Source organism: Aptenodytes patagonicus, chromosome 23 (genome assembly GCF_965638725.1).
Source record: "Aptenodytes patagonicus chromosome 23, bAptPat1.pri.cur, whole genome shotgun sequence".
In the NCBI taxonomy this organism is placed as follows: domain Eukaryota; kingdom Metazoa; phylum Chordata; class Aves; order Sphenisciformes; family Spheniscidae; genus Aptenodytes; species Aptenodytes patagonicus.
The window spans coordinates 6,347,637-6,368,953 of NC_134971.1; the positions used below are offsets into that span (position 1 = coordinate 6,347,637).

At 55.7% G+C, this 21,317-nt stretch overlaps 1 protein-coding gene across 1 annotated transcript; it reads left to right on the plus strand.

Moving 5' to 3' along the window:
- Positions 1 to 379: 379 nt before the first annotated feature.
- ADAMTS8 (ADAM metallopeptidase with thrombospondin type 1 motif 8) lies at positions 380 to 17,299 on the plus strand. The gene is made up of 9 exons (XM_076358366.1): positions 380 to 979; positions 8,663 to 8,902; positions 9,161 to 9,293; positions 9,828 to 9,995; positions 10,171 to 10,469; positions 11,020 to 11,203; positions 11,557 to 11,729; positions 11,814 to 11,989; positions 13,768 to 17,299. Exons 1-9 carry the CDS (start codon positions 380 to 382, stop codon positions 14,498 to 14,500), a joined length of 2,706 nt encoding a protein of 901 aa, XP_076214481.1. The 3' UTR covers positions 14,501 to 17,299.
- The last annotated feature ends 4,018 nt before the right edge of the window (positions 17,300 to 21,317 follow it).

Consider the following 21,317-nt stretch of genomic DNA (forward strand, 5'->3'; position numbering starts at 1 on the left):
TTAATGCTGGGAGAGTAACAGGCTGGAGTTGACACTTGGAGGCAGGCGGGGCTGCCGGCGCCTGATTGGCCTCAAATCGCATCCAAAAGTGGGCTGGTTTGTTTTTTTTTTTTTTTCTTGTGGGTTTTTTATTTTTTTCCTCTGCTGCCGCTTCTTTTTTTTTTCTTTTTTTTTTTTTCTTTTTTTTTTTTCTCTTTCGCTTCTCCTCCTCCCCCAGGCTCTGGCTGGCAGGGGAGGGGAGTGGGGAACAGCGAGAGATCAAAAATAAACCTCTTATGTCAAAGCCGGGGGGAGAAAGTATAAATACAGCGGGCTCCGCAGCCGGCGCGGAGGCTGCGGGGGAGCCGCCGAGAGCCCGGCGGGGCGGCAGGGCCGGGCGATGGGGCGGCGGGCGCTGCTGGGGGGCCGGGCTCCGCTCCACCTGCTGCTGCTGTGCCACGCGTGGGCGCTGCCGCCGCCTCCGCGGGAGGCGCAGCCGCTGCTGCCCGCCCGCCTGCCCGCACCGCCGGGGCAGCTGGCCCTGCGGCTGGCCGCCTTCGGCCGCGCCGTCGTCCTCCGCCTCCGCCCCGACGCCGCTTTCCTGGCCCCCCGCCTCCGCCTCCAGCGCCTGGGGGGCCGGCGGCCGCCGGGCCGGAGCCCGCCGCGCCGGGGCTGCTTCTACGCGGGAGCCGTCGAGGGGAGCCCCGACGCCCCCGCCGTGCTCAGCCGCTGCGGCGGAGGCGGCCTCCGCGCCGCTTTCCTCCTCGACGGGGCGGCCTACGAGCTGCAGCCGCTCGGGCATCCCTCGCCCGGACCGCCCTGGAGACGCCTGCACCGCCTCCGGCGCCGCGCCGCCCCGCCGGGCGCCCCCCCCGCTGCCGCCGCCGGTCCCGGGGAGCCGCTCCGCCGAGCCAAGCGCTTCGTCTCCCAGGCGCGGTACGTGGAGACGCTGCTGGTGGCTGATGCCTCCATGGTGCGCTTCTACGGGGAGGACGTGGAGGTAAGGGCTGGCGGTGTCCTCCATCCCTCCGTCCCCCCTCCATCCCTCCGTCCCCCCTCCATCCCCCCTCCATCCCTCCGTCCCTTTCTGCCTCCATCCTCCGTCCCCCCTGCATCCCTCTGTCCCCTCCTGTCCCCATCCCCGCTGCCTCTCCACCTCCTCCACCCCTCCGTCCCCGCTGCCTCTCCTGTCCCCCTCCCCTGTGTCCCCAGCCCGCTGGCTCTGCCGCCTCCCCCGGGGCTGCCCGCTGCCGGGCCCCCCCACCCCTCCCGGGACCACCTTGGGTGAGCGAGTAGAGCTGGGGACCAGGTGGGGGACCTTGGCTCTGTCCCCACCTTTCCTTGCTGTGTAGGGGCCCTAAATCCCTGGGGCAAAGGCTGCAGGGTTCATCTACGGGGTTCGGTCGGTGTTTGGGGACCCTTTCCCAGACCCAGCATCCATCCCAGGGAGCCAGTGTCTGCACAGGCTGAACACCGTGATGTCCCATCAGTCTGGTGTCCCTAAAGATGAGGGACAGAGGGGGTTAATGCCTTTCTTGCTACAGGGAAAGAGCTGTGCTGCAAAGCGATGGGCTTAACTCCCTCCCGGATAGGAGCTCGGGCCAGATAGTAAATAAACCAGGGGCTGAGTAATGCACAGTCCTGCTCCTGAGCCACCTGTTAACAGCCGAGCAGATGCACGAACAACCCTTTCCCCCAGCCACCACCGCCAGAAACGCTCCCCCTCCTTAAACATGCTCCGGCTGCGGAGACCCTGGCCGCGGGCAGGCTTTGTGGAGACCCCGGGAGCGGAGATCCTGGCCTCTAACCCCCCCCCCAGATCCATCTCCAGGGCTGTTGACCAGCTGCTTTCATCGGCACCAGGTTATTTTTCATGCCTCTTGCAAAGCCAGCTCCCCACCGCCATGCTCCCTGCAGTGATGGGTTGGTCGGGACCTCGGGTCCAAATTCAGGTTTGCATGGTCTGAAACGCACTCGGGTCTTTGCGAGGGATAACTGTGCACCGAAGCTGCTCATCCTCTCCGGTGGGTTGTTTGGGTACGGGGCTGTTAGAAGAGTCCCTGAAGCTGGAGCTCAGCGGGGAGCAGTCGGGCAGCTGAAACCAGGGGCTGCACTTTGGCAGCCTGGCTTTGCCATTTCTGCCCGCTTTATCCTTCCCCTGGGGGCTTCATCCAGCTTTTCCACTCCTAATAAAGCAGTGTTTTAAGTCCAGCCCTGCTCAGGCAGGGCCAGACCTTGAGAAATGCTAAACCTTGGAGTTCCAGCTGATTTCAGCTGCTCAGCATCACTCAGGTTTTGCCCCTTGCTTGGTTTTGCTTGCATGCCACCGAGCCAGGCTGGCAGGAACAGATAGCAGAGGGTCAAGGAGCGACGGATGCTGCACTTGGAGACAACCCCCCCAGAGCTCACGGTAGTCACAAATAGAGTTTGCAATGGAGTAACCTGAATTTTTAAGCAACGGGTATAAAAACGGTGGTGGAAATGACTCTCCCCGTAGTGTGAAGCTGGTCTCGGATTCCCCAAGAGGACAGGAAAAACAGGGTATTGCATCTTCTGCAGCCAGCTGGGCACCCGATGGTTTTAAAGCAACACCCGAGGGTCTGCCTCCTGCTACAAATAAGGTGATATTTTTTTTTTTTTTGGCGGGGGGGTGACCCTCATAATGCCCAGCTTGAGCTGGGGAAAAAGCAACAGCCCTCTGGGTAAATCTGTGCCAGGGCAGCTCTCGGAAGGCTGCTGAGCTGCACGTATACACAACCAAGGGGCTGAAACGCTGGTACCCTGCCCTGGTTTGGCTGGTACAGCCCTGGGGGTGGGTGATGCTGCCTGGTAGGTCCATGACAGCTCCCTCCTTCGTTATCAGTGACTTTCCAGTCTGCTTGGCTCCCATTTTACCATCGTCTCCTCTTTGTCCCCAAGAGCAGTATCTTTGTGTCACCTCTCGGGGTATTTCTTGATGGGAAGGGAGCCTTTAAAGATCTCGTTTTGGATGAACAGGGCAATAATGTATTTAAGTATTTGGGAGAAAACTTCAACCAGCTCTCCTGTAGCAGTAAAAAAAAAAAAAAAGTCACCTGCTGTGTTTCTGTGTCTTTTGTTCTCAGCAACAAAAATGCAGGGAGAAGCACAGTTGCTGCTAACTCAGGAGACCAAATAGCCGTCTCGCTTCTCCCTAAATACCTACATTTTGTGGGCCAAAAAAAAGTGATGACTTGCTCATGCTGGTGAGATCTTAGAGAGCTGACTAGGAGATGCCCAGGGAGCAGAAACGTTGAGTCAGAAGAAACCATCTTTATATAGTGACTTTTCTTCCCATAACCACACTTTAATTACCAAATATTTATTAAAGGTCGGAAGCATTGTTTGTATTCCCAGTTATTTTCTTGCATAAGCTGTAACAGCTCAAGTAGAAGATAGTCACCGTAAGATGCGTTCAAGCGTTGCAAGTTATAATCAATGTCATGCTGTTAGGAGAATGCTATTAATGATTTATTTCTAATCAATCTGAGCCATTATAGCTCAGCTGTTAATCTAATTTAGATAACAAGAGTTTAATTCCGCCTCCATCAACACTCAGGTAAACCAGGAGGAAATGATGAAGTGAGAGCAGAACCAGACCTGAAATTTGGGGCTTTAATCATTCTTCTGGCTTGATGATTGCAGGGGATGGGGTATTTGGGGAGTGTTAGCAGCAGGACAGTGCTGAGCAAAACCACCTGTGAGCAGCCGGCAGGTCGTGGAGGACTTGGCAGGATGCGACCTGCCTGCAGTTTTTAGGAAGACACCCCCCCCCCTCATATAGGGATGGGTGTGAGGCTCCGGGCTGGACACACAAGTTATCTTTTGTTTTTCCTGCAGAGGACCCAAAACGCTTTTAAAAAAAGGATGGCGAGCATCACTAACAGAATTAAGTGGTGGTTTTGAGTATGGGAAACTGAGGCAGGAGACAGTGTAGGGGCTAATCCTTCTGACGTGCAGGAAAAGGGCATGCGGGCTGAGCACCTGCAGCGCAGGCTGCACTTGCGGAGATGCTCTGCAAGTCTCAGGGGATGTTTGCCGAGACACCTAAAGCACCAGGCGGTTACAAAAACCGGCCGCAGCATCCCCAGCCAGTTGGCAGCAGAATCGGATTCCTGTGGTGGGATTTCTCCAGTCTCTTGGGCACAGATCAGACACGTTTCCAAGCTTTCCTCTGCAAACATGATGGCTACGATCCCCTTTTCTTCCCCCCTTGCTCTTGCAAGCAAGGAGTCTGTGACTCCAAGAGCTGGTAATGACTGAGGACCACGGCAAAATCAGATCAGTCTGATTAAGCTGGGATTCCTCGCCTGACTTCTGTGGTTTTTCCAGGCAGATTTATGAGGTTTTAGGAGCGCTGTTGCAATCCCTTCCTTCTAAGACCAGGTGGGTGCTGGAGTGGGCGGCACGGGGCACTGCTGGGGTCCCACTGCCGGCTGTCCCACACACGGATCGACCGTCAAAGTGACCTTGGAGGTAAAGCCAAAGCCACCCTGGAGCCTCAGGTCCCCTTGTGTCCAGCTCCTAGGCTCGCTTTAGGATATTTTGCAGCTTGAGCGGGTGAGTTCGCTTAATCCCTTGACAAAAGGAGCCGGCCCCTCCTGAGCCCATCCCAAAGGCAACCGGCGTGGGATTAAAGGGGATCTTTGCAAAGCAAAGGGGGACCTGCGCTGATGCTGCCATCCGCCAGCATTGCTGGTGCTTTTCCTCTGGGATTTGTCCCCCGGGTGTGACCCCGAGCCTGCATCCGCTTTGGTGCAAGGGGTCAGAGGACCGGGCAGCCTCCCTAAATATTCCCCTGGCCGATGCACTCGCTTCCTCGCGTCGCCCCATAATGTTAAACAGCTGCCGCGTTTCAGCCCTGCCGCTGGCGCGGTGACCGCTGATTATCAAGGGCTTCGGTATGAAAGGCGCAGCGTGAAGGGAGCCGGCTCCCACCGAAGCAGCCCAGGAGCGATTGCAAACTGCAGCGCTCCTGCCCCGGGATGCTCTTGGGACGGGGTTTTGCTTTGTGTTCTGCATCCGTGCCTGCGAAGAGGGGGTGGCAGCTCTGCGTGTGCCTCAGTTTCCCCTGCCCCGAAAAGGGGTGATTGCTTCTTTTGCTGGTCAGCCCCAAATGTCCAGCAAAGAGGGCAAGAGAAGGTTGGGGGGGGGGGGAAATCATGTGGCAAACAGAAAAGGACTGGGGCAGAGAGCCGGGAAGGCAGGAGGGCAGCCAGGCACACCGGCAGGCTGGCAAGGTGTCCCCCTCACCTCTGGCTTGCCCCCCACTTCCCTTGGCTGCCGCCTACATTTTTGCAAGGAAATTCTTGGCCTGGGCTTCAAACCGCAGGAGGAGGCTGGCAGGGCAGCCGCCGGCCGCTGCGGGTATCTGAGCCAGGGGGCCAGCACGCAGACGTCGCTTCAGGGGAGAGAGACAGGCTGGGATATGTTTTTACCAGTTGTTTTTTAAAAGCTGGGCAGCCCTCGCATCTGACCCTGTGTTTTCTTCCTTCCATCTGTCTGCACTCCAGAAATCTCAGCTTTTCTTTTCTTCCCCCCCCCCCGAGAAATGCTGGCTCCTAGGGAGAAAGGAGGGGGAAAAAAAAAAACAAACCCCAAACCCAACAACCCTATGAACAAACAAACAAATCTACAGCCCCAGGTCAGGTTGAGCATTAATCTCCACGAGCTGCGGAGCGTGTCGGAGGGAGGCGAGTTGCGCCAGGGTGTTGTATGGGTGCTCCCTGCCACCCTTCTGCATTGGGTGGGTCCGGCGATAGCCGATCATTACGTGCATACCACAATAACAGTTAGTGTCTGTGTAAGAGCAGTTTCTCCCCCCAAAAATAATAATAATTTAAAAAAACAAAACAAAGTTTGGGGATCTCTGCAGATTTCAGCTTCTGAGTGGTTCCCACGAAGGAGAATGTCAGCAGAGATTTTGCAAGAGCCTGTATCAGAAAGTGATACATTTTCAGGTTAAAAACAACCACTTCGGTTCCCCATGCTCTGATTTATATTTACTTTTTTTCCATTGCTAACCCTCTGCATGTGCTGTTTGCTGCTGGCAGTCTCGCGTCGGGCCATGCCAGTGGTACCTGCGCGTGCCTGGCTTAGGGCTCTCCCAGCAGCAGCGATGCTGTGGCAGGAGGGATATCGGAGCTACTGTAATGCAGGTGTGTCGGACAAAAGGCATCCCCCCTCATTTTGAGGTGGGGGGGGAATGGGTAGAAGTTGATCTTCTCGAGACCAGAGGGAGCCAAGGATTGCAGCTGGGGAAAAAAGAGGTAGGAGGGTTTGGGGGGCATCGCCGGGCAGTAGAAACCCCTGCGCTGCCTCTGCAGCGGGGTGGCTCAGCTGCGATGCTCGTGCCTGGCCATACAAGCCCTGCAATGGGGCAGAGGAGGGATGCTCCCGCCATCCTCTCAGGCTTGGGCTGGTGTCCTCTCCCCCCAGAGCAGGTAAGGGGCTGATTTTCCAGCTGTATTTACCAGCTGGACAGAAATCCTGCCAGGATCTCCTGGGACGCTGGTTGGAGATGGCGGGGAAGCGCCTTGCGTCTGCTGTGCTGCGGTGCCTTGCAAGGAGGCAGACAACCAGTCCGTTTCCACCTCGGGGCTCCCCAAACCCAACCCCGTGGCTGCCCCACATCTGATCCCGACACCCACATCCTCAGCCTCGATGCCGGGAAGGAAACCCTGGAGAAGGCGACATTCCCTCCTGGGTGGCTCGTCAACCCACAGCCTGTTTGCAAAGGCACGGGGAGGACGGGACGAGCGGGATTCAACTCATCCGCAGCCGGTTGTTGGCCAAAAGCGCTCAGTCAGCCTCTCCTGAGCCCTGGGGACCCCATAATTTGGTTTTGGCCCCAGGTCCAAACCCTTGGCCAAGCCAAGGCAGTGCAGGTGGATTGCTGCTCTCCTCGGAGCAGTCAGGGTCCATCCGAAACCCAACCAGCTCCCACACGGTCCAAGGATGGGTATAAATAGACACCAGATGGTGGAACAAGTGAATTTGACCTTTTAATCTGCACTAAATAGCTGTTTGTTCGGTTCACTTTCCGTCTTTGCTTTCTAGACAAAGGGAAGGCGGACGGATGTTTTCTGAGTCCCTCCGCTCCTGCTGCTGAGTTTCTTGGCTGGATGTAACCCTGAGGATGTGAGGGTCCGTGTCCTGGGGGGTTTGCAGTAGGGACTGAGAGCTCCCAGGTAACAACTACCGGGGTGGAGAGAAACCTGTAACGAGTTAGAAAAGGACGGGGCAGGATTTGCTCCCTTGGAAACGAGGGATGATCCCATGATGCGCAGCCCCAGCGCATCCTTCCAGGTCTTCACACATGTAATTTTAGGGAGGCTTTGTGCTATTTTTAGGAAGGTTCCCCATGGACTTTCCCTGTGGGGTAAACAGTCCCCTGGAGCAACCACTCATGGGGATCTTGCCTGGGTTTCTTGCCTTGGTGGTGACTTCTCCGTGACATTTGTTGCATGCTTCGGGCTGGGATGTGAGTCATGTTGTGGAGATCTGGCCAGTCTAAATAAACCACTCTATTCAGCGCTCCCATCATCCTCGCCGGGGCCTGCCCTTGGATAATGAGCCGGGGAGGACTTGGGATACGTCTTGCTGAAGCGAGACATCTGTTTGCGTGGAACTGCCGGCGGTGGGATAAAGTATGGCAGAATAATTTAAAATGGCTACAACTGCCCTGGGCGAGCGGCTCTCGGTGCATCATATATGCCGTTGCTGTTAGGAGAGGGGCGTATCTCCCTAAACATCTCCCTTGTTTGCTAAGAAAATGGCATTTTGTGCATATCGCTGTCCCGGCAGCATCGTGATGGATGAGCGCGCAGAGCCAGCTCCGCTCAGGAAACACGGGTTTTAGGCGAAACAGCCGTCCGAGAGGGCTTCCACCGAGTCCTTCCAGTTTAATTAGACAGTGGTGCTGAAGCGGGACCACGGGGTGTAATTCATCTGGGGAGGAGAGAAGCCACTTTCTCTTTCCCAATACTATATTGTGTAATAGCTGCATTTTTTTCTCCTGACTCCGGGGCCGTGAACGGGTGCCAAGCAGAGGAGGAATTTTGATGCTCCGATAAGATGTTTACATCAGCCTAAACATCCCTGGCGTGTTTGACATATTAAGTAATCTCTGGTTGTCTCAGTTGCCCGAGCAGGGGATGCTGCTGGACAAAGACTCGGCTGTCAAAGTGCTTTGGCCCCGGTTTGTCGCCGAGGACGTTGGGTTCAAACCCTGCCCACCAGCGCGGGCAGGATTTTTACAGCCGTGCAAGGGTGGTTTTGCGCCCACGGGAGGTTGTGCGCAAGGCGGTTCCTGCCCCGGGGCGGCGAGGGCAGGGTTAATGCTTTGGGAATATGCAAGAGCACTCGCTGGGACACGTGAGGTTTTCCCGAAGGGTTTCTGGGTGCAAAGGGTTCGTGGCAGGTGGAGAAGGGGATGCAGGGGTGGGCATGTCCTGCCCGTCCTTCCCGCCGGCACAAGGTGTAAAGCATCACGTACAGAAAAGGCAGCACTTAGTCCATCAACCCAGGTGGGTGCCTGAGTCAGTCTGGATGTGGTAGGTGTCAAAATGAGGTTGATTTCTCCTTTCCTAACCGGGGAAAAAAAAAAAGAGCCCCGCGGCAAAGGTTTCACCCAGGCTTTGCCTGCCCCTCTCTCTCCCCGCAGAACCACGTCCTGACCCTGATGTCCATGGCGGCTCGCATCTACAAGCACCCCAGCCTGAAGAATTCCATCAACCTGGTGGTGGTGAAGGTGCTGGTGGTGGACGAGGCAGCGGCGGGGCCGGAGGTGTCTGACAACGGCGGGCTTACCCTGCGCAACTTCTGCAGCTGGCAGCAGAGGTTCAACCCCCCGAGCGACCGGCACCCGGAGCACTATGACACCGCCATCCTGCTGACGAGACAGGTCTGAAGGGTCCCTTGGTGATGCTCTGGGGGGTAGAGGAAAGGGGTTGAGGTGTCCCTGGAGGGAGAGGAGGGATTCCCCCACCGTGCAAAGGATGGAGCTTGCAGCAAAGCAATGCGGGGCGGGGGGGGGGGTGTGTTGCATTTGGGGTGCAGAGCCCCAGTGGGTTGCCCAGCTCTGCTTGGAGATGTTGGGGCTACCAAACGTGGGACCCCTTCACCCTGCCTTACCCCCCCCCTCGGTGCTGCTCGCAAACAGGACTTCTGCGGACACCAAAGCTGCGACACGCTGGGAGTGGCGGATATCGGCACCATGTGCGACCGCAACAAAAGCTGCTCGGTGATTGAGGACGAGGGCCTGCAGGCAGCCTACACCCTGGCTCACGAACTGGGTAACGCATCCTTTCCCTGGTGGGGCGGGGGGGGGGGAAGGGTTGGTTCTGCTTTTTCAGCCCGGCCTGGCCAGCCCCGCTGCTGGGAGGGGATGTAGCACAGCCCAGCACCAGCATCTCCCGGCTGGGTGTCATCCGCCAAGCCTTGGACAGCGCTGGGGAGCTTCTGGCACCGGCAGAAACTGGTTTGCACCAACAAACGCGCTTAGAAGTCCCTGAGTTGGTGTAAATTGGTGCACTTGCCTGATGCGATGAGCTACGGCGTGGGCCCGAGCACTTCTCCCCCTTGGTTTGCTACTCCTAGAGATGCGCTGACTAATTTGGGCTGCTTTGCCCTGCATACAGCGGGCCGTACCTTTGAGAGAGAGCACGCACACACCGTTTTGTTTATCGCTTCTGCTTTGTCGACGCAAATAGCTTTTGCAGCAATAGGAACTGCTTGGTGACTTATAGATGCTCCCAGCTGCCCACGCATCATCTGCAGCAGAGCAGGGGCTGGGAGGCTGCGGCTCACCGATGCCCTCTGCTCCCCAGGCCACGTGCTCAGCATGCCCCACGATGACTCCAAGACCTGTGAGCGGCTCTTCGGGCCCCTCGGCAAGCACCATATGATGGCTCCTCTTTTCATCCACTTGAACAAGACCCAGCCGTGGTCCCCGTGCAGCGCCATGTACCTCACCGAGTTCCTGGACGGAGGGCACGGTAAGGAGCTTCATCATTCCAGAAAGCCTTTTCCTTAATTGCTCAGGCTCTTTGCAACACCTTGAGGGGTGTGTGGGATGAAGGGGGTTCAAAACAGGCCACAGACAGAGGTTTGGGGTGCCCTGCTTGGTGCAACCCATGGCGTCAAACCTTGATGCATCTCTGCCTTGCCCAGGCGACTGCTTGCTCGATGCCCCGGCTGACCCCCTCTCCCTGCCCACCGAGCTGCCCGGCCAAGGAGCCCTGTACAGCCTGGACCAGCAATGCCAGCAGATCTTCGGCAAGGACTTCCAGCACTGCCCCAACACCACGGAGGAGGACATCTGCGCCCAGCTCTGGTGCAGGACCGGCGGCGGGGAGCCCCTTTGCCACACCAAGAACGGCAGCTTGCCGTGGGCTGACGGCACCCCCTGCAAAGCCGGTGGGCTGTGCTGGGACGGCCGCTGCGTGCCGCAGGACACCCTGAAGCCCCAGGTAAGGGGGGGGATTGGGGACGAGTGGGCTGGGGCTCGACCTTTTGGGATTCCCAGACCTCTGGCCCCGGTCCTGCCGTCTCCTGGACTAGCTTTGGATTTGCCTGATTTGTTTTCTGGATATCTTTCCTTCAACAGCACCTTTTGTTAATCTTTATTACTGGCAAGCCCAGCTCGTAGATAAATGCTGCCGTGCCTTTTGCCGAGGCTCAGGCTGGTCTGAACCAGAGCAAGCAGCCGCAGTTCTGCAATTAAATCATCGCTTTTTGCCCTGCCGAGGGAATTAGCGGCGATTTCCGAGTCAGTCAGCAAAGCACTTAAACCCAAGCTTAACTCTAAGCACATGAACAGACTGGTGGAAGTCAGTAATAACTTCATGTGAAGTATGTGCTTAAGTGCTTTGCTGGATCAGCGCCCCGGCCGGCAACGTGGGGAGAGGAGCTGGGGGGTGATTTTAACGTTGCTCCAGACCTTTGCTCGCCCTGGGAGCGAGCAGCCGGGGATGGATGAGCTCGGGGACGGATCTAGCAGCTTCTCGTGACCTCTTGCAGCCGGCGGTGGACGGTGGCTGGGGCCCGTGGAGCCCCTGGGGCTCCTGCTCCCGGACCTGCGGCGGCGGCGTGCAGTTCTCCTACCGCCACTGCGACAGCCCCAAGCCCCAGCACGGCGGCAGGTACTGCGAGGGCCAGCGCGCCAAGTACCAGTCCTGCCACACCAACGAGTGCCCGCCGGACGGTAAGCCCAGCTTTGCGAAGCCACCCGTCCGCACAGCAAAAGGATGCAATTCCCAAATGCACGCTCGCCTCCTGCCCCCGTTTCTTCAGAACCCATCGCCAGGGATTGCTCCACTCTCCCTTGAATATTCGTATTTTGGGGGGGGTGGGGGTGGTGGTGCAATAGCCTTTTGCTGGGGGTTGTGATCCCCTCCGGCTGGGTGGGAGGTGTGTGGCATCCCTCCTCTGCTTGCACGCTCGCCGCCCGCTCCCGCTATCCTCGGCTCGCTCCTGCATCTCCGCAACGGCCGAGGAGGACGACGGTTCCTGCCGGCTTCCCGCGGCTTTTGGGTCATGTTTCACCTTTCCTTTCAGGGAAAAGCTTTCGGGAGCAGCAGTGCGAGAAGTACAACAGCTACAACTTTACGGACCTGGAAGGGAATCGCCTGGAGTGGGTTCCCAAGTACGCGGGAGTGTCACCCCGAGACCGATGCAAGCTCTTTTGCCGAGCCAGGGGGAGGAGCGAATTTAAAGTCTTTGAGGCCAAAGTAAGCCTGGTGACGATAATCGCCCCTCTTTACCCCGTTTCAGATCAAATGCCCTAATTGCTCCTCTCCATCCCCCTTTCCTAGGTGATCGATGGGACGCTGTGCGGACCAGAGACCCTCTCCATCTGCGTCCACGGCCAGTGCATCAAGGCTGGCTGCGATCACGTAGTGGGGTCCTCCAAGAAGCTGGACAAGTGCGGGGTGTGTGGCGGCAACGGCTCGACTTGCAGGAAAATATCCGGCTCGCTCAACCGATCCAAGTAAGGCGCCGGGGAGAAGGGGTCTGCAGAGGTGGGCTGGGGGGAGAGAAACCAGCTTCCCCTCTCGTTCTCCTTTCTTCTTTTATTTATTGCAAAAGTCCTAGGTTAGGAACGTTAGGACTCCGCCTAGGTCACGTAAAGCCGGTTTGCTTTCCGCACCTGAAGCATCGCACCTAGCTGCAGACCTTGCTTGCAGCAGCCGGACTCGAGGAGTGCTTGGCTTCCCCTCCGTGCCGTTAACCGGCGTTTCCAGCTGTGCAGACACCCTCAGCCGGGTGGCCTTGCAACAGCCTGGTTTCCTCCCCAAACTCGGGAGCTTACGCTAAGTTTATTTCGGGGCAGCGTTGTGCAAGCTAAGCAGAGTTTATTTCCTAAAATAATAGCCGGTGCTGACACCGGCGATGGGCTCAGTACGCCACTGCAAATAAATCTGCTGCCCCGAGGAGTACACAATAAGCATCTCTCACCGCAATGCAGCGAGCTCGACACGTATTTCGAGGGCTGATGTGGGATGTAAATAACTCAATAACTTTTCCTTGGGCTTGGGGGTGAATTTCAGTGCTGGGACACGGGCATCGAGGCAGCCGCTTCCCTCGCCCAAGGTCTCCGTTGCTTTGCCAAAGAGCTGAATTTAAGGCTTTTGTTGAAAAGATCGTAACAAAAGCCCAACGCGTCCAAGACCGTGCAGCGAGGTGACTCACGCAGTCAAATTAGATTTCCTAAATGGTTTCCTTACAGGGAGCCAGCTGAAATGGGGCTTCCACTCTCCAGTTTGTGGTTGACTAAAGAGAGATTAGCATGGTAGCTACAGCCAAGAAGAGATCAGAGTTAGGGAGGCCAGGGTGACTGAGGGCAGAGTTTGACCTGAAGGCTTTGTTCCAAAACACTCTAAACCTAATTACCGGCCACAGCATCAACCGTGGGGATGCGTGGAAAATGATCCTGCCGGCCCCACGGCGTGAGTCATACCAGGGTGGCATTTTATTATAGTAGCAAGTAATTACCATAGCACTGGGTGCCGAGGGTTCAAGTACCGAAGCCTTGCCGGTGCTGTCCCGGGAGCTGTGGTGCTCCGGGGATGGGCTCTGGCTGGCTTTGCGGGGAAATCCTCCCCCGGCATGGGAATGTGCTCTGTGCCCTCCAACGGGAGCTCTTCTGCATCGTGGTGGTGGCTGCAAAACCCTTCCAAAGATGAGCCTGGGGTGCAGAGACGCCCGCCCATGGATAGGGATGGTTTTGCTGCCATAGTTCTTGCTGCCTTCTAGGAAAGGCTTTCCAGTTAGTATCAAGTCATCTACCATATGAGATGTCTGTTGGGTTAACTGTTTAACTGCTGATCTGGTTTTAGCAGCAACATCTGGCCAATGTACATATCCTCTGTGCGTACAATGCCAGCAGCGCCCCGCCTCTCTTCTATTCTGCTGTTCTATATCTATCTATAGCTGAGGCTATCCTTCAGCATCACTGGGCAGAGCCAGGCTTTTAGTCCCAAACACTTCACCCATTTCAAAAGAAAGGGAGTAAGGGGAATTTCCCACCAAGGCTGGTAACCGTGGGGCTGTTCGTTTTGATTGCATCGCTCATTTTTGCATGTAATTCAGCAAAATCTTCCAGCCGAGCACACATCTGGCACGACTGCAATATTTCCAGCTCTTGAGCGCTCTGGGTTACAGAGAGATGGCTTCAGAGCCATGATCCCACTCACAAAGTTCCATCCCCTGCACGAGTCTCCTCTTAATAAGTCCAGGAAAACAACCGTGTCCCTTTGGCCCGCGCAGATACGGCTACAACGATATCGTCACCATCCCCGCCGGAGCAACCAACATCGACATCAAACAGCGCAGCCACCGCGGGGTCCGTCACGACGGGAATTACCTGGCCCTGAGGACCCTCGAGGGCAAGTACCTGCTGAACGGAGACTTTGCCATCTCGGCCATGGAGCAGGATATCCTCATTAAGGGGACCATCCTGAAATACAGCGGCTCCCTGACGACCCTGGAGAGGCTGCAGAGCTTCCGACAGCTCCCGGAGCCCCTGACCGTCCAGCTGCTGACCATCGCCAGCGAGATCTTCCCACCAAAAGTCAAGTACACCTTCTTCATCCCCAAGGATGTCCCTTTCAGCAAGCAGAAAGGCAAAGAGAAGAAGTCGGCCAACGTCATCCGACCGATGCTGACCTCCCAGTGGGTCCTGGGCGACTGGTCCGAGTGCTCCAAGACGTGCGGCTCCGGCTGGCAGAGGCGGACGGTGGATTGCCGGGACATGGAGGGTCAAACCTCCTCCGCCTGCGACAGAGCCCTCAAGCCCGAGGACATCAAGCCCTGCGGAGACGTCCCCTGCCCTCTCTGGCGCCTGGGTCCCTGGTCCCCCTGCTCCCAAACTTGCGGTGAGGGCGTGCGGACACGCAACGCCTCTTGCATCGATTACACCGGGAAAATCACCGCCCCGGAGAAGTGCAGCTCGCCGGGGCCGCCGCCGGCCACCGCCGCCTGCGTGCTGCGGCAGTGCTGAGCCAGGACGGGCTCAGCGGCGATGCACCGTGCCGGCAGCGCCGGGGCAGGACGGCGAGGATGCCGCGGGCTTGCTCGCCGGACGAATAACCACTCTCCAGCGGTTCATCCCCACCCCATCGACGTCTACCTCAGAGGGGGGAATAACGGCGGCAAAACGGGGAGGAATCACTTCTTTTTCTTTCTTTCTTCCTTTCTCTCTGGCTGGCTGCTCGCAGGCAAGTTGTAATTTAAGGGGACAAATGGGCGTATCTGTAGGGTGTTTCCAAAGAGCTGCTGTTAAACATGGTTGCAGACTCCATTTGTAAGGTTCGCTGGGGTTTGTTGCTGGAAAAAATGCAGAGCCTGGCTTTTCCATCACCCCGTCCCAGCTGCAGGTCAAGGAGGTCCAGGGTGGGCGGCTTTGCTGATAAAAATCAATCAAGATCCCTTTGCAAAAGGCTTGGATTGGGTTGCCGTCCCCTCCCTGCAGCAGCGCGGGTGTCCTTGAGCACGAGGAGCGTTTTATCGGCTGTGGGTTTAGCTCGGGAGATAACTCGCTGGTTTAGCTGGGAGCGGGGATGAGCTGAGGGCCGGACCCTGGCACGCGTTAGGCAGGAGGACAGGCGAGGTGGTCATGGCGGTTTCTGCTGGATTTATAATCTACGAGGCGACAAACCTCTGCCTCCAAGCACCCCCAGCATCCGCAGAGTTATTCCTAGAGCTGCAACCCCGTGCCTCGATTTCCCCAGCTATAAAACCGTGGCTTAATTACACCTGATCTGGCTTGCAGGGTTGCTGTGAGGATTAATTATTTACTAATTCTGCAGTGTTTTCACTGTGAAATGCCTATTGCGATACCCCGTTCCCCCTCTGGAGCGGACGCTTGGGTGTGCCAGCCTTTCCTCTCCCATCCTTGGCTTTCAGTCCCCTGCGTGCTCATTTTCTCAGCTCTGCTTTAATTTTGGTGATAATTTGCTAACCTGGCTTGCAGCAGGGATGAGCCCCGGGATCTGCAGATGCCGAGTCTCTTCCCCAGCCCGCCGCGGTGACCGGTGCCGCTCTTCACCTCCGCTTTCCCGGGATATGTGAAGATGCTCGGATCTGGCGCCGGGCTCCAGCCTTGCTTGAGCAATTCTCGGTCTAAAACTGAGCCTGGCAAGGCTGGAGCTCTTCCTTCCCGGCGGGGAACAGCCAGGCCCCCTCTCCCCAGGCCGGCCGCTGTCTGGCCCTCGGCGCAGACGGCTGCTCAGTCCCTGAACTTTCCCCCTTTCGAAGGGATCGCCATCGTGTGCTGGCAGCAGCCGGTGCCTGGGGAGCGGGGAAGGAATTTGGGGAAGGTTTTGCCATCGCCGGACGAGCGATTCGGTATCTCCAGGCTCCCCTCTCGATGCCCCTCGCCGCTTCCCTGCGGATGCCCGTACCCTGCCTTGGCTCCACTTTTGGCAGCAAAACGCTGAATTTCCAGTGGGAACAGCCTTTTTCTCATAGGAAGGGGAGAAGGGCTGGAGGAGGACGACTTGATTTTGCGATGTCCGAGCTTCCCCATTTGCAATTGCGGAGCGAATCCTTTTTCTTGTCCCTTTTGTCTGAGCTAAGCTCGTTTTCTCGCTGGCCAGACAGGTTCGGGATGGGGCTGTGGGGTGAGCTGCTCCCCCGAAGCCCTGCCAGAAACCCTACCAACTGTCAGAAAACCCAAAATACTCAGCTTTTATCTCCCGTAGGTGATTCCTATTGAAACCAAGGGGGCTACAGCCAAGGACTGAGGGTACCGAGGGCTTGGCTCCCCCTTTTTTTTTTTTTTTAAGGAAAGGAAAAAAAAAATAAAGGCCAGCTGCAGAGTTTGGATGCAGAGCTGTTTGGGCTGTCGTTCAGACCTACCTTCGGGCAATGTTCTGCGTCTGCTAATTAATCTCCAGGAATTTAAGCCCTCTCTCGCTCTAACAAATAGCTGGATGCTAAAGTCATGTAGCCTTGCAGGGTGATTTTCTTTTTCCCCTTTGAGTCTGCGAGGGTTTTAACTCAAAGGCCAGCGTGTGTTTCCTCTCCAGCGCCGTAACCAGCATTTAGGATGGGTCAGAAATTTTGGCCTGAGACGGTGCCAAGGAAAACGTCTGTATTTATCACACAGGAGTCGTGCACACCAGGGGTCTCTTCCTTTTTTTTTTTTTTTTTTTTTTTAATATTCACTGCGCGGTCGCTTAGCCGGAGCTTCCTAGATGCAAAAACTCCCTGCCGCGGGCAAATCCTGCTGCTTTTCCTGCGAGGAGGAGGATGGGGACCCCGCTGGGAACGAGGGGACCGCAGGCGGCGATGCTCGGTTGAGGTGTGGGGTCTGGGTGATGCTAAGTGGGATTCCTGCCCTAGCCTTCCCATAGAAACACGTAGTCTTTACGCTGATTTAAGTCAAAGAGGTTATATATTAGGATATATATATGTATATATATGTTTCCCTTCAGTGAAGGATTGTAGCAATGTACTGAGCCTCTTGTGTTAGGTATTTATTATAAATTTCTGTTTGGTTTTGTACAGTAGCTGTCTGGAAAGGAGAGGGGAAAAAAAAAAAAAGAAAAATTAAAAAAAAAAAAAAAAAAAAGACTGTCTGTGTTTTAACATGCTGCTCCCACATCCCCACTCCGAAACCCGCGGCGGGCTCGGAGAGGGGACGTCTCTGCTCGTCGTTTAACCACTTTGGTGTAAGACTGGTGTCTCCCTCCTCCCTGGTGCCCCCAAATCAGGGTGCGATTGCCAACCGGGCTGTGTAAGCATAACAAATCCAACCCAAACTAAGCTTTGGACTTTCATTTTAAGGTGGGGGGGGGGGGGGGGAATATAATTTTCTGGTTTTTAGCCTTTTGTTTGTATTTGTTTTTAACTTTGAAAACAGTCTGTTTGTGACTCTGCCTTTACCCCTTCAATAAAGGATTTCCTGCCTCTTACCTCTTTGCATTTGTCTCTCTGCACTTTTCTCAGGATATATTTTTAACCCCCATCCCAAGAGCGATACTTTAAATCTCCCTTTTCCGTAGCTTATTCACCTATAAATAAATGGTTAATTCAGTTTTGAGATGCTAAACCCAAACATTACATGACAGAGTAGACAAAACCCGGGGAGCAAAAATTATTCCCCAGCAATTTTGAATCATCTCTGTTTCGCAGATTGCTTATGAGCACCTACCTCCTCCCTATACGTGCATACATATAGATAATTCTGCTACGTACTAGGAGGACGTACAGCCTAAACGGGGCTAAAACAGAGGGGATGCTGGCTCCTTTGCTTAACTACATAACAACCATCAATTGTGGGAACTCGGTGCTGTTTCTCTAGGTGCGGTGCTGTCCTCTGAACCACAGGATCGCTGAAATTTGGGATATGGCAATGCAGATTTGGGAACTATCTCATTAGAATAAGCATGGGCTCGTTACAAGGTAATTTGAATATCTTTGCTTGGGTCAAACAGGCTCTGCTGCTAGATGTCCTAGGTGAAAGCACAGCCTGACGTTGAATAGCGGCTGTGGTTTATTTTCCGTATGCTGGTGATTTCCATCCACTGATGGGGCTAGAAAACGATGCCGCCGCAGCCGGGCAGAGGCTGCCCTCCCCACGGGAGGGCAAGGGAAAGGGTTAAGCCATCGCCGTGGGACGTGTCACTACGTTAATGGGCACAGCGACGCATGCCACCCTATTTATAACTAGGTGTGACATTCATTTTAGGTGACTTCCCTTGGCGCCCGTACAGCCGGGTCCTGGGTTTCGGCTCATTAAGGCGGCAGCCTGCCCCGGCTTTTTCCCCCACCTTTCTTTTTTTGTCGTTATTGCTAGGTTTGAGTTGAATAATTGAAATTTCAAACAATGCCAAAGGCTTTGGGATATTTCCGGGTAGGAAAAAGCCCTTAACTAATCACAGCAGCGTAACCATCGTAATTTAACTTTTAAAAAAAGAATAGCAGGATAAGAAAATAAGCCTTATGGGAGCTTCTCTGTCACCGTATCCATGATGGTACCCCAGAGACAACGGGACCAGCGGGCGGAGAGATGCATTTCTCTTGTCCCATCAGGGGGAAATTATTAGGGTCAACCCACAGCTGGACCCCCTCACCCCGTGCTGCGAATAGTGCTGCTCCCCAATCAGGGGTAATTATATTTTATCAGCCTATTTCCTCTTATAAGGCACTTTCAGAGCATGTAGGGTGCCACAGGCTGCTCCCCCACGCATGAACATCGCCGAGCACGTGTTGAAATGGTGGTGTGCCCCTTTGTTCCAAAACCTCTTCCCTCCGAGGGCTGGGCTCTCCTGACCTCCAAGCCCAGTTACCGCCGGTTAGTTGCTCCCCCTTGTCCTTGTGCTAGTGCTGTTCTTCAGTTTAAGAGCTTTCCTCTCTCCTTGGTTTACACCTCCCCTCCCATGTGTTTGTAGACAGGAGCTGTACTCTCTTTCAGCCTTATTTTGCTAAACTTTGCAAGCCAAGCTCGGTAGGCTCAGCTCATAAAATACCCTCCTCAGCTCTGGCCTGAATTTATTAGCCCTGGACAGAAGTTTCCACAGTGTCCCAGCAAGGTCACACCAGCACCTGGTGCTCCAGCCACAAATCCTTCCTTATTCCTGATGGAAACATCCTTCCTGACATGTCCTAGGACCATAATGTCCCTGTGCTGCCGTTATCCTCTGCTCAGCTCATCCATCCCGGTCTTACGACCCCTCTGCTCTTCTAGATCTCTCTTTCTCCATACAGATACCTGTTAAATCCATCCTCAGTCACCCAGGCAAGCGGTCTGCTTCCCAGAGCTCCTGGGCAATGGCGTTTCAGAGGGGCATCTTAGAAATCAGGCTCCTCTCCTAAACCGCCCGCTTCAACCTCCTCTCCTGCCGACCAGGATGCTTTAACCTCCGGTACTGCGCTCGCTGAGGACCAGGCAAAGCGCTCCCGGGTCTGCAGAGGACATCAACCCCAAATCCTCCCGATGCCGGGAGAAAAATCAGGGGTCGCTAAAGAGAGAAGTCAGCAGGATTGAGCTAAAGCAAATTAACCGAGCCCCGGAGACCGCAACAGGCAGGAGGATGGAGAGGAGACGGCTCCTGCACACCGGTGCCAAATTAAGGAGTAGGCAACGAGTCCTCGAGGGTGGGAGCAAAGAGGTTTTCCCTCCGGAGGTGCCGAGGTCAGGGAGGGGAGAGGAAGGCTGTGCGGGGAAGGTGTCATTTGCTTTCGGTGTTAACGGATGCATCCTGCCAGGAGCAGGAAAGCAGGCTCCTAGCAGCACGGGATCTGCTTCAGGAGCCGCTGAAGCGAAGGAAAACGTATCCCACAGGCTGCAAGAAGAGGGTAAACCAGCCTCCAGCCAGGAACTGCACGTTCTGTTTGCTTGAACGGGGTAAGCAAGGGAGAGATTCAAGGATTAAAGCGAGGGACCAGACCCTGGGGACAGACGGGAGACGTAGCTGGGTGTCTTCTGGGTGGATGGGAAACCACGATTTCCCTGTAGACAGGCAAAAGGGGGCTTGATGGGGCCGGCACGGCCTCCTGCCGCATCCGTCGCGCTGCAGACGGGACCCCCCTCCTCACAGCGGCCGCTGGCAGCCAGCCCCGAAAGCCATGCAGGACCGCTCTGCTAAGCATCCCCGGATCCGGCAGTTCGCATCCCATTTAAAAGCCGAAGGTGGAGGCTACGAGTCCCCCCTCAGTGTTTCCTCCTCGTTTTCCCACTGGTGTTTTATACCCATCAAATTCCAGCCGGTTCAGCCAAGGGACTCCTGGGGTCCCTATACGTCCCTATAAATGAGCGGTAGATGCACAGACCAGATTTACCACTGAATTACTCGGGGTTTACATCAGTGTTGCTCCATCTGTGTCCATGAATCGAGCCCACGATGTTGTAAAATGTGCGTTAAGAGCAAATCCCCTTACCGGGAAAATACCGGGAGTCGGTATTTCGGCAATTCATTGCAACGCCTCTCGCTGAGAAACTCCAACTCTGCAGAAAACGCAAACGGTAATAAAGGACGACCCGGCAGCTTAGGAAACCCGAGCAGGCGTAAATCAATACGGCTCCCTCCCGGATTTCCTCCAGCAAACGACGCGGCTCTGGGAATCGCTTGGAGAACCTCCTCAGGTATCGAGGGCTAATAAATTGTTATTAATAAAACAGCCTCTTCTGCCGGAGCGGGAAGAAATCCCTATCGGAGTCAGGCTGGGGAGGCCGACGTGCTCCTCCGCGGTGATGACGTGCGGAGCGCTCTGTATCCCAAACCTACCGGCTTCCCGCACCCGAACGCCCCGCCGTTAATTGGAAACCTTAACGAGCCCCGCGGAGATGGCGGCCAGGTGTGCCATTGCGGGAGGCGGTGAGGAAAAGGGAGAAAGGGGAAGAAATGAAATAAAGGGCCGTTTTGTTTTTTGTTCTGTTCTGTTTTTAGCAGGGATGGGTTTGAATCGCCGAAGACACGGTGATTTTTCCGGGGGATGCGCGCGCGGGCGGGCCGGCTCCCCGCCTTGCAAACACCGCCGTCCGCAAGGCAGCTCGCTTTCCCATCGGGGAAACGCCGTTGATTCGGAGGCAAATCCAACCTCCGCAGGCGGATTTGCACCAGCTGAGCATCTCCCACGCTCGGCTCCGCTCCAGGGGAAGCCTGGGCATCCCGGCCGGGTTACCTGCAACCGTATCGCTCGCCTGACGCTGGGGCCGTGCTTTATTCTCGAGGTGTTTACGTGTAATGAATTAATTCCTAAAAAAGAAAGTCAAGGCGGCGTTTCGCCGGGCAGTTTTATGGCTTATTTCCAGGCCACACGTAGCAGGTTTAAAGGCTCTTGGTTTAAACGCTTCCCTTGGAGGGTTTTGT

Coding starts and splice junctions, on each gene's coding strand:
- ADAMTS8 (XM_076358366.1), top strand. CDS start 380: ATGGGGCGGCGGGCGCTGCTGGGGGGCCGGGCTCCGCTCCACCTGCTG. Junction 980..8,662: donor TCTACGGGGAGGACGTGGAG/GTAAGGGCTGGC, acceptor CTCTCCCCGCAG/AACCACGTCCTGACCCTGAT. Junction 11,730..11,813: donor TTAAAGTCTTTGAGGCCAAA/GTAAGCCTGGTG, acceptor CCCCTTTCCTAG/GTGATCGATGGGACGCTGTG.